Source organism: Malaclemys terrapin, chromosome 2 (genome assembly GCF_027887155.1).
Source record: "Malaclemys terrapin pileata isolate rMalTer1 chromosome 2, rMalTer1.hap1, whole genome shotgun sequence".
NCBI classification, from domain to species: Eukaryota; Metazoa; Chordata; order Testudines; family Emydidae; genus Malaclemys; species Malaclemys terrapin.
In genome coordinates this window covers 177,318,562-177,330,742 of record NC_071506.1, presented here as the reverse complement: position 1 = coordinate 177,330,742, position 12,181 = coordinate 177,318,562, and the positions used below count along the sequence as shown (strand labels likewise).

The following is a 12,181-nucleotide window of genomic DNA, read 5'->3' as shown; positions in this document are numbered from 1 at the left end:
CCTTTATAGGGCCAGCTGAGTCTGTTTGGGGCGTGGCCCCAGCTGCAGCCACTTCCCCCGAATCAGCTCAGCCTTCCCTGCCCCAGCCTTCTCCCAGGGCAGTTCCAAACCCCTCGGGTCAGGAGCAGGTGTCCACCCCACTACAATAACCATAACTCTGAATTTCTTGGGTTTATTATGATTGGTTCTGGGATGATTTCACCATCACTTTAGTGTTTTTACCATGGAGCATACATAATAGTAATTTAAAAGTTTTAGTGTGGGAATACTGTATAATTGTTTACTTACATAAGGAAAACTACTCCTACTTCTTCTCATCCCAAATGGCAATTATTTTGTGCTTTAATTTTCATTCTAGCTCAAACCTGAGAGGCTATGAATACCTACAAGGCCCACTGATTGGAAGTTGTAGGTGTTAAACCTCACCCAGTATTACATCATTTGTAAAGAATTTATCTTATTTATTGCATATTCTAGTTACATTAAGAAATTAGGTTTAATGTGGTAATGCCATGTGGCATAAACATTTCCTATATTCTACCAAGGGCTTCTACCAAGTGCTTCTGTAAACCATGCAATGGATATAACATTGAACACTTGGTTTCTACTGTTCTCATAAAATGTAGCGTGCTCACAGGACACACTCCATGGTAAGACCGCATGATTAATATTTTAAAATGTAAAAAATGCAAAAAGTTAAGGATCCTATATCAAAAGTAGCTACAATATTGTACTTCATAACTGTAATGACACTACAAAATATATAAGCTATAATAATTACAAGCAAAAAGAAGTTAAAAGAATTACATTACAATATCATGCATTTGAAATGCCTGATTTATGGTTGCGCATGCAACTGTAATTTTGTCTCTTTGTATATGCACCCTGTACACTGAATGAGGCAAAGGTCTCAGACTACAAAATAGTATATGATAATTTAATTAAAGATTGTATTAAAATACATATGCACAAAACCTGAAAGGAATTTCATGGTCAAAAAAGGAACTTCTCTGACCAGAGGACTTCCCCCTCTTGAATTTCAAAGGTCTGCTGCAACAATAGAGGTGTTAGAGCTTTTCAGAAAAATTTTATAATCATTTTTTATAATGAAAAGTATTAAGCAACTTAACAATGGAGGAGGGGGCAAGAGGGAGGTTGCTCCCCCAAAATGAGGAAAAAATGAACTACTACATGTGTTAAAACTGGCCAAATCAAAGTTGCTGTAGAAGCACTAAAGTAACAGTCAGGAGATGCAAAAACTTAATTGTGCAACCTTTATTTTTAAAAATGATTATATTTAGTTGAAAGAGAAAGAATTACATGAATGCATACTTCCGGGAAGCATTTACTGCTTTAACTACAGGTGTTTAGTGTGCAGTGGCAGAGTCCCTAGGGCCAGTTAGTGTAGGAGTTCTCAAGGTTTTTCTTTCTGAGGCCCCCCCTAACATGCTATAAAAGTTCCAGGGCCTAGCAGTGGGGGGGCTGGGTTTCTGAACTTCAGCCATGGGGGAACTTGGGGCTCCAGCTGTGGTGGGGGGGTAGGGGAGGGCTCATGGCGTTGGGGCTTCTGCCCCGTGGGGCGAGGGGGGGACTTGGGGCTCCAGGCTTCTGCCCCGCAAGGCAAGGGGGCTCCTGGCTTTAGGTCTGCAGGGCAGGGGCAGCTCAGGGCTCACGGACGCCCTAAAACAGCTTGCAGACTCCCAGGGGGCTGTGTACCCCTGGTTGAGAACCACTGAATCAGTGAACAGAAAGCTAGTGCACTATAAAATCACACCCTGGCTTGTGAAGCTCTAACTTTCCATGTAAACAAGCACTACGAGCCATATCCTGCAAGCACTCCATTGCGAAATCTCGATCTTCCATGTCAGTGTATTCAGAAATAGGCCCTTTGTTTGTTACAAACATATATTACTTGTGTTCAGTGATGTGTGGGGCCCTGAGTCAGTGATGCATGCAACAGCAATGAATTAGTTGAACATTTCTCACTTTTGGAGGAGAGTTATTGGTTTCAGGCAAATCTATATCCTATTTTGAATTGTGTGTTTGATTTTTGGATGTGTATCCCTTTCCCATTTCTTGATTCTAGTAAGATGGTTTCTCCACATAACAGAATACCTTAGTATTCTCAATTAGAACTCAGTTATAAAAGTCTTTTTGAAAATTGTAACACAAGTCATATATGGTCCCTTAGAAGTACAATAAGTTACCTTATGAAACAGGCTGTTTTGATAATGAAAGGCTATATGACTTTCTGGTACGCTAAAGGCCAGCATGATTCATGTTTTTTCATATCAACACTACTCACACTGCATATGTTGCGCCTTCCTTGTGTGACACACACAGAGCTGATATGTAATACTGTTATGAATACTGGGATGTCACAATTTTACGAACATGGTATGCGACTGGATCAGTGAGGGGAAGTTACTCAATATTTGATTATTAGAATTTCCTGCATGACTCTATTGACCGAACTTGTACTGGGGGTAATAGCATGTTTATTTTACATTGACAGGGCTCAAAATCAAGGGAGTCTGTAGCTGAAGGTGACACGGGGCTTCCCACATAAGAACCCCCAAGCACACACTTAAAAGAATGGGGTAAGCTGTTAGGTTCAAGGATCCTGTCTCTTGACTATAACCAGTTGCAAACCTTGTTCTGCCAAAGCTAGGAGTTACCAGATCAAAGAGTTATAAACAGTGTTTTAAAAAGTGGCTCAATTCCTATGAAAGGGCTGAGTTGCCAGGGGCTGACCAGGGAGAAAAGTTGACAGTAGCTGGAAGATGAAATTCCCAGTTCAGGAATACACTAAAATCGCAGCATGTCTACAGTGGCTTGGGTAAGCTGCTCAAATACATACCTAGGGTCTCAGACAGGGTTGTCTTCGGGCAGCTAGCCTGAACTGCTGTGGCTATTCTGCTCTTTTTAGCATGTTAGCTCCAACCGAGCTAGAACAGGTCTATCTACCCAAGCTGGGAATTACACCTCCCAGCTGCTGCATAGACCTACCCAGAGAGGCTCAACGGAAAAGTCTAAAGGGAGTTAGTCATACTAGGGTCCCTGTGTGGAAGATGGTTAAACACCGGAAAACTAGATATACGCATAGTCTTTTTATTATTTGGTTTTTTAGATGTTGTATCTGAAATGCTTGTGTTCTAAATACAAACCTTGCTTTAAGAAGGTTGTTTGGTAACTATTGCCCTAGAGGATACAGAATTGCAGGGTCTGGACATAAGCAGATCTGCTGAGGTAAATCATGGGTGATACACAGGGGACTGCAACCAGGGCCCACTCTGAGCATAGGAGAATCATATGATACCACCTCCAGACAGAGGTGACAGTTTGAGGCCAGAGGTCTACACTCAGGATATACTCCAAAAGACCAGGCGGGGTCAGAGATGCAATTAACCTATTAACTGTGACACCTTGTGTCACATTAAACTATATGCCTGAACCTTCTGAAAGTAAGCTCTACGTGGCAGGAACTATTCAGTCTGTGCCTTATGACCAGTTGTATAGCATCATACACACCTATAACACTATATAAATACTAAACACTTTACTTAAATAGCAAATCCCCACACCTTTTATATTAAACAGATTTCAGAATAAATATATAGAATAAATTGCAGTCTAACATCAGAAAATAAAAAGAGACTGTTACGAATTCTTAGTTGATGAATGTAAATTTTGAAAATAAAGTTACCTGGTTTGTTCCTGCTGCAGTGTGTTGGGATCAGGTATAAAAAATCTTACTCGAAAATGGATGGTGCAGGGAAAACCTCCTACAACGTTTTACAAAAGTAAATCAGTATTTCTATTTTTTATTTATTTCTGTAAAATTTATAGAAAAAACTACAACAGAAAATAACCACATAATATGACAAATCTGATTTACTTTCTTTTTTTGACATGGGAAGAAATCATGAAATATATCTGTTCACTATTCCCGCACTCCCACTATATTGTTAAGTCTTTTGCTACTTTCAGAGCAAGAACACACAAATATATCTTTCTTTGAAAAACAATCCTGTTCATGAAGCAGTTATCAGCATGGTCTATTCAGTTCCCTTCTTTTATATTTTTAACAGTGCCATTTTTAACATAGCAATTTGTGTTGGAAAAAAGTACATTCCATTCCTTCTGGTATTAAAAGAGGAAAGTCTTAAAAAAGAGGAAAATACACCTGATGCAAGTATCTCATAAGACAAGCAAGAATGTTATATCAGGAAAATTTAGAGAATCCTCTGTATTTCCTCTTGTGGAAAATAAACAGTAACAAAGCTTTAACAATTATTGTGCATAACTAACTTTTAACCTTATTTAAAATCACACACAAGCTACCAAATGAGCTAGAATCAGGAGATCAAAAACAGAATTTATGTTTCAACTTCACTAGTGATTATATAGCTTTGACTACATCTGCACTGAGTAAAAAATTGTTACCAGAAGTTGTTTATAAATAGTTCATGCTAAAAATAATTATGCCCTGTAATTTTTTTTTGTTTAAAGACTGAGTTCAAACACTAGAGACTAATTTTGCTCCACTCTGGCCAGACTAAGAGCTTTACCTGAAATATTTGAAACCATTACACTCTTACCCCATCAACTACTTACTCTCCCCTCTACTGCTGACATTATTGGGAACAGTAATGTACAGAGGTCACCAGACAGCTACTATTTTCACTACTGTGTTGTCGAACTTTGCTCAGACCAGAGCTAGAGGACAGAGTGGTAATGTTGGTTACCTACAGTGTCTAATCTACATTGGAGCAGCTACCACTACTGAAGCTTAACCAGTAGTAAGAACTGTGGGAAGTTTTGCCAAAACGTCTACTGTTAATGCCCAAAAGTGAAGTTCAGAATTGTGTTTCTTCTAATCAACGATATAGGTAGAAGAGGAATTCAGGCCAGAAAAAGTTAGATTTTTACGTAAAGTATCTTACCTTTAAGCTGTTTTCTAACAGGTTTGCTTGATTCGAGCCATCGCTGTGAAATGAAAAATTAGATGATTTTTTTTAAAAGAACTTTTAAAATATAGTTTTTTTAAATTTAACACTATACTTACAGGGGAATCTACTGACTCTTCACTTTGTTGTAAACCAAAATATTCCTTCTCTGTCACACCCAAGTGGTTATAGGCCATATCCAACAAAACCTGACCAGTATCTTGTTTCTGAAAACAAAGAACACTCCATAAATGAAATGCACACTCTTTTGTTTTTAATTAAAAATCTAAACGGAAAAATTGGTTATAAAATTTAGTATATAAATAAAATGGTTAAAAGTTTCTCAGAACAGAGATCATTAGACATAGAGTACATTAAAGTGAATAATCTCTCGCTAAAATAACATGCTTAAGGTTGCCAAAGTCGTACTCAAAAGTTCAGAAGTATCAGAATTTAGGTTGTCTATACAACCTTAATTCTGCCCTCCTGGTGAACGCATAGTGATACAGTCTTTAATAAAATGATCACATACTATTTGTTCTCCAGGACCCCTGCCTCATTCAGTGCACAGGATGGATGATGTCAGTGGCATAACAAGGCCCCAGAGTGCCCTGGTGCAAGAACAGGTGAGGGGTCCCCTCTCCCAGCCTCCTCATTCTCCAGGGTGGGTACCTGGGGACCCCAGTCACCCCCTGCAATCCTCCCCCAGCCGCCACCTTACCCTCTACTGCCTGGGGCAGGGGTCCTGCTCCCCATCTGCTCCCTGCCACCCTTCCCCTGCTGCCACTCAGCTCAACCACAAGGGGAGCTGGATGTCTGCCACTCAAGTCCTCACACTCTGCATCCCAGCCTGAATTCCCCACACGGCCCCCCCATATTCCTCACCCCCAGCACACACCCCTAGCCCACATACTCTGCTTGGCCTCCAGCAACTCACTCCAACCCTCAGTCCGCCTCCTGCACCTTTCTGGATGAACTCCTCACTGCTGAAGCAGTGGTCGCACAGTGAATCTAAAGTGGCAGCGGGAGGCTTTCCAGGCAGTGAGGCTCACGGGGACTGGAGCGGTAGGTGTGGGCTGAAGCCCTGGCAGTGCCATCAGGAGCAGCCCCAAGCCGCTCAGTCACAATCTTACTTGCACTGGGGGGCCAGGGGCAAGAAGTAGCTACAGAGGGGCCAAGGGAGTGCTTCCCCAGCAGCCCATCTGGGGATCGCTTCCTACTTCTCAGAGCCCTTGAGGAAGGGGCAGGAGCCCTCCCCCAGCAGCTTGGTTGAGCGGGCCACTAGGCTGCCTATAGGTGGAGTGGTTTCTGCTGGTTGGGCCCCATCACCTCATGGGCCCAGGGCAAATGCACCACAGGATGGTGCTACATTAATAAGAAACTACTCAATATTTTTGATTCTCATTATTCAATGTATGCCCAGGCCTTTTCTTCTGCATACTAGTCAAACTCTGCTCTGAAGACAATTATGGATTTCCCCATATACTTATCTATGGCACTCATCACTACAGTATCTGAATGCTTCACAAACATTAATTTTTTTTAGGTGAAGTGAGGGGATAGAATTAGTCCCATTTTACAAATGGCAAACTGAGGCACAGAGGTGAAAAGTATCCACTAATTGTTGGTGCTCAATTTGAGATGCCTAGGACCTGATATTTCAGAGTACTTATTATTAGATATCACTTTAATATGTTCAAGCACAGCTCCCACTGACTTCTGCAGTTGTGAGTGTGATGCTTCCCAGCAGTACCCCGAGTTATGATGCACCTCACTACCACCTGCCCTTAGCGTGAGGAAGCCTTGTCAGTGCCTGCCAGGGGTCAGTTCCTGACTCCACCAGCCACAGGCAACACAACCCTCCCCTCTCAGACTATGCAGACTGTATCGTCCCTTTGCAGATAGATTCACCCCAACCCCCAAGTCGTCTGGGCATTCCCCAGCCGCTCATCCATCAGAAACGCCTTACATATAATCTGCACATACATTTCCCAAAGATTATGATGACCAGCGGGACACAGGCTTTCTGTAGAGATCTTACATTACACTTTTTAGTGAACTAGTATGTAAATACTAGACCCAAAGAATGCCAGGTGGCATCTAGAGGACCTTGGGTCACAGTGAGTGATCAGAACTTCTGAAAAATCAAGTCAGAGAGTCTCAAGGTATCTTTCGGAGTATCCTTCTCATCTACCTTTCTGTGTCTATGTCCTTGGTCCCCTTTTCTTCTCCCTTTACATTTTATCTCCCAGTAATTTCAACCCCAAACAGAAATTCAACCACTATCTCTATGCTGATGACTCACAGATCTACCTCTCTACATTAGACATCTCATCCTGCCTCTGACATCTCCTCATAGATATATAGCTGTCAGCAGTATTCTGTCTAATTTTTTACATCCATGTGCGGAAAGAATTTTATGTACACCAATATGGATGTGATGTGTAGTGGCGGTGGGGCTGAGGGATTCGGCGTGTGGGAGGGGGCTCAAGGCTGCGGCAGAGAATTGAGGTGCGGGGGAGTGAGGGCTCTGGCTGGGGGGGGTGAAGGCTCTGGGTTGGGGCTGGGGATGAGGGGTTCATGGTGGAGGGGGCTCAGGGCTGGGGCAGGAGTTCAGGGTGCAGGAGGGAGCTCAGGGCTGGGGCAGAGGGTGTGGGGGGGTGAGGGCTCCGGCTGGGGATGAAGGCTCTGGGATAGGACTGGGGATGCTTGGGGTGCAGGAGGGGGCTCAGGGCTGGGGTTCAGGGGTGAGGGCTCCGGGGGGGGGCAAGGGAGGAGGGGTTTGGAGAGTAGGCTTGCTGCAGCAGATCAGGGCCAGGTGAGAGGCGCCTCTCCCCAGCCACGTCAACTCCAGTGGGGCTCGGCTGGGGGAGAGGCGCCTCTCCATGGCCAGAGCAGTTCCGGTGGGGCAGGGCTGGGCTGGACTGGGGTAGGGGAGCCTCTCCACGGCTGCTCCGGCAGGGCAGGGCTGGGCGCCTCACCCCAGCAGCAACAGCTCCGGTGGGGCTGGGCTGGACCGGGGGAGGAGCACCTCACCCCACCTGACGGCCCTTGATAGCCTGCCGTGCAGCCGCACAGCTTAGAGGCAATATAGGCTGTCAGCTCAAGCTCAACAAGGCTAAAACAGAGCCCTTCATCTCAGTCCCTCTCCCAGGCACTACCTCCTTTCTCACTGCAGACACCACCACAGCCTGCCCATTGCTCAGGTCCATATCTCGGTTGTCATCTTCAACTTGAACCTCGCATGAAGTCGTCCCATCCAGGCTATATCTAAATTTTGCCATTTTTTCTCTGCATAACATTCTAAGATGCGGTCTTTCCTATCCATCCACCCAGCTAAAATTCTTGTCCAGGCTCTCACCATCTCATGTTTGAGTTACTGCAACATCCTCTTCTGTCTTGATAATCTTGCCCCACTCATAATATCCATTCAGAACACCGCTACAAAGATTTCTCCTAACCTGTCACTTTGACTATTCACCTCTCTCTTTGCACCCTCTATCACTTCAAATGTAAGCTTCATGTCCTATCCCACCCTCCCAATCATTTCTCTTTCACTACCAAGATGTTGTCTCATGTCTCCAGTCATCCCATGATGGCAGCCTCCATTGCCACCTTATTATATTTTAAAACAAGCACCTTCATGCTACCCCTCCTGCTTGGGAGGAGCTCCCCATAATCATCCCCAAAGCTACCTCATTATCCACCTTTAAATCCCTCCAAAAAAGTCTTGTTTTCACTAATGCCTATAAAAAACTTAACATTTGGGCCACTAGTGTGCCGAGACCACTGCCTATTGTGACCAATATTGTCTCATTGTTTCCTTGTACTCTCCTGCTTGTTAGCAACCATCTGTCATCTCTGGTGTTATACTAGATTGTAAGCTCCTTCTGACAAAGACCCTTCTAATGTAGAATCATAGAATCATAGAATATCAGGGCTGGAAGGGACCTCAGGAGGTCATCTAGTCCAACCCCCTGCTCAAAGCAGGACCAATCCCCATACAGATTTTTGTCCCAGATCCCTAAACGGCCCCCTCAAGGATTGAACTCACAACCCTGGGTTTAGCAGTCCAATGCTCAAACCACTGAGCTATCCCTCCCCCCCACACACAGCTGTAGACACAGCTATGCCAGCTAAAAAGTGCTTTTTTCATTGCAGTTTATATAGGCTTGTTGAGTGAAATAAGGTGTACTGGCAAAACCATTTTATGCCAGCGCAACTATTTCTACACTACAGCTTTGACCAGCATAAAGTCTCCCCCTAATTCTCCCACCGCTCCCAAAAATAAATCATACCCTAACTGACATTGCTATGCTGGCCAAGTTTTTAGTGTAGACCAGTCTTTGCCACATCATACTTTGAGATCCTCTGATGAAGTATACCATCAAGTGCCAAGTACTTTATAAAGGTAGGTATTTTTATCCCCATTTTACATGGGAGGAAACAGAAGCAACAAGATGACTGTAATGAGTTGCGTTTGAAGTAGAATTCAGTTCTCCTAACCCCCAATGCCCTAGTGTAATGATTAGGCCATAAGGTATCCAATAGGTAGAGAATAAAGTTATGGGCACTCCACATGAAACAACGTATTTGTGATCGCAGAAACCTTTCCTAAAACTCGCATTTAAAAAGGGTATCCTAATATAGGAGAAATCAATATTAGGAGATGTAAACATTTTTCTACAGAGATGAAGCGTTTTCAAAATTCCTACTTATTCTGGCATTAAAATGCAGGCCACCTCATCTTTTACACACACACACACACACTTCAGATTACTATCAAGAATTTAATACCTGGCAGTGGACATTCTTTTCAGTTTAACCACTTCATAACAAGTGTTCACAATAGTCACCTCCATTAAAAAGGTCCCTCCTGAATTTAACCTCATTGATACAAACTTGGCAGATTTATTAAACATAGGACTGCCACAGTCAAAACATTTCCACCATGCACCTACTTTCCTCCTCTGACACTTATTAGAATTACTTTCCAGATTTATGTGGATAATTGTAGAGCTGACAAACTCAAAATCCTCTAGCTTCTTAGAGGGCACAATGCTATTGTCTTCGACTTCGATTACAAGTTCTCTAAATATATTCTTTAATATTTATATTCACTAGTGCCTAGAGGCTAAGTAGGCTGGGGCCATATTGTGCTCGTTGCCGTATAGACATATAGAAAATGATAGTCCCTACCCCAAAGAACTTACGATATGGAATTTATTATATACACATGTATATCCCTCACCAATAAATTACCGTAAATGCAGTCTCTTCTGGGTGATAGTTTAACAGCACAGTGCAACACTCTACACCAATGGTTTTCAAAGTTTCAGGTCACGACCCAGTCCTGGGCACTGGGTCGCCTTGCTCAGCATCCAGGGACTCTGGTGGCTGGCCAGTAAAAACTAATAGTCCCTACCTGTTCTGACACTGCGCTGTGCCCCAGAAGTAGCCAGCAGCAGATCTGGCTCCTAGGCCGAGGGCCATGAGGCTCCACGTGCTGCCCGCACACTGAGCACCGGCTCCACACTCCCATTGGCCTAGAACTGACTAATGGGAGCTGGGGGCGCAGCAGTGCCTGTGGGCGAGAGCCGCACGGAGCTGCTTGTGTGCCTCCGCCTAGGAGGCTGGACCTTCCGGTGCAGTGGGATGCAGTGCCAGGACAGGCGGGAAGCTTGTCTCTGCACTCTGGCTGCACCACTGACCGGGAGCCGCCGGACGTAAGCCTGTACCCCGATCCCCTGCCCCAGCCCGGACCCCCCCGAAACTTGGAGCCCCCTCCTGCACCCCAAACCCCTCGTCCCCGGCCCCACCCCAGAGCCTGCACTCCCAGCCCAGAGCCCTGACCCCCACCCACACCTCAATCCCCTGCCCCAGCCCTGAGCCCCTGTCCACACCCCAAACCCCTCAGCCCCAGCTCCATTGGGTCGCAGACATCAACAATTTTCTTCAACTGGGTCACCAGAAAAAAAGTTTGAAAACCACTGCTCTACACCTTCCTCTTCTTCTCCCCCATGACAGCCCTAACCTCACTTTCTACCAAAGTCACAGTTCTATAATGGTATTTTCTTTTGAAAATTGAGCCTCACTTCAGAAAAAATAACACCCATTGCGTGCTCCCTTGCAATCCTGCCATGTGTTGTTCAAGGCCCACGCACCTTAATTTATACCGCTTTCACAGCCCCTTACCCCCAACTAGTCCAGTTCCTGGCTATGTTTGGCACTCTGTGCAACCTTGAATGAATGACTAAACATGTGCCTCAGTTCCCCATCAGTGCTTGCATCATGACATGTGCCTGCCTTTCTAACAGACACACCAGATTCCTACAAGGTGCACAGAGACCTCTCCAGAGTTAAATCTGCAATCAAGCATCAGTATATGACCAGCCATTCTGTGTTCCTTCACCCAGATAAGGCCACACAGCAATTCTCTCCACAAGGGTCTGCTGTCCATATGATAATGAATGACTCTAGAGAGAAGCCTATGAAATGCTTCCTGAACGGGAAAATGGGCTATTGGGCTGCTTGGAATGGCATGAAAAATCCTTGCCATAATCAAAATGACGGGATGTGAAGACCAAGTGGAGGATGGAAACAAAAGGAGAGAAGGGTAGGGGACAATACAAAAATATATACAGAAGATAAAATTGAGGAAAAACAAACGAAAGAATAGACCACAAAGGTGCAGCTACTGCAATAAGACTCAGCACAATAAGTGCCATAATCTTACTCAGTATTTCCTACAAGGAAAGTTCCAGCACTGAAGATCTTACAATCCTATTTAACAAATTAAAATGTGTATTCCCTGGGACAACACACAAGATGACAAAAAACAGCCTTTGCATGGCAGATGTCTTTGCCACTATTATAAATTACAACATTACTGTAGATGTGTCATGACAATGCCCTTCTCTGAAAAACTGTGGGGTAAAGTTTAAGGCATCTCAAAGTTCCTTGTGCAGCTGAAACTGTATGCCATAACAACCCAACAACCTCAGTGAAAAACCTGACTTTAGTCTTACTGGGGGAAAAAAAAATGACTAGAGAATTGATTCTCAAAATATACCCAGCTATTGATTAACAAGATTTTTCTGATATTGCTGAAATAAAAAAATTCAAGTACACAAATGAAATCAATTTCATTCTGATTCAAACATCCTCTAAACCTTGTTTTATAGATCTTGGTCTACTCAAGAAAAATAAGTTAAAAATGTGTACTAAAGCAC

The 12,181-nt window shown here is 44.0% G+C and overlaps 1 protein-coding gene across 4 annotated transcripts in view; it reads right to left on the bottom strand.

The window, feature by feature from the left end:
* The window catches only part of PTPN3 (protein tyrosine phosphatase non-receptor type 3), a 287,151-nt gene that overhangs the window by 179,006 nt on the left and 95,964 nt on the right, over positions 1–12,181 (bottom strand). For all 4 annotated transcript variants that reach the window (XM_054018775.1, XM_054018773.1, XM_054018774.1 and 1 more), the window contains 3 exons: positions 5,069–5,176; positions 4,947–4,989; positions 3,707–3,785 (listed from right to left, as the gene is read on the bottom strand). In XM_054018775.1, the coding sequence (XP_053874750.1) occupies positions 3,707–3,785; positions 4,947–4,989; positions 5,069–5,176 (230 nt within the window). The remainder of the gene's footprint in view (positions 1–3,706; positions 3,786–4,946; positions 4,990–5,068; positions 5,177–12,181) is intronic.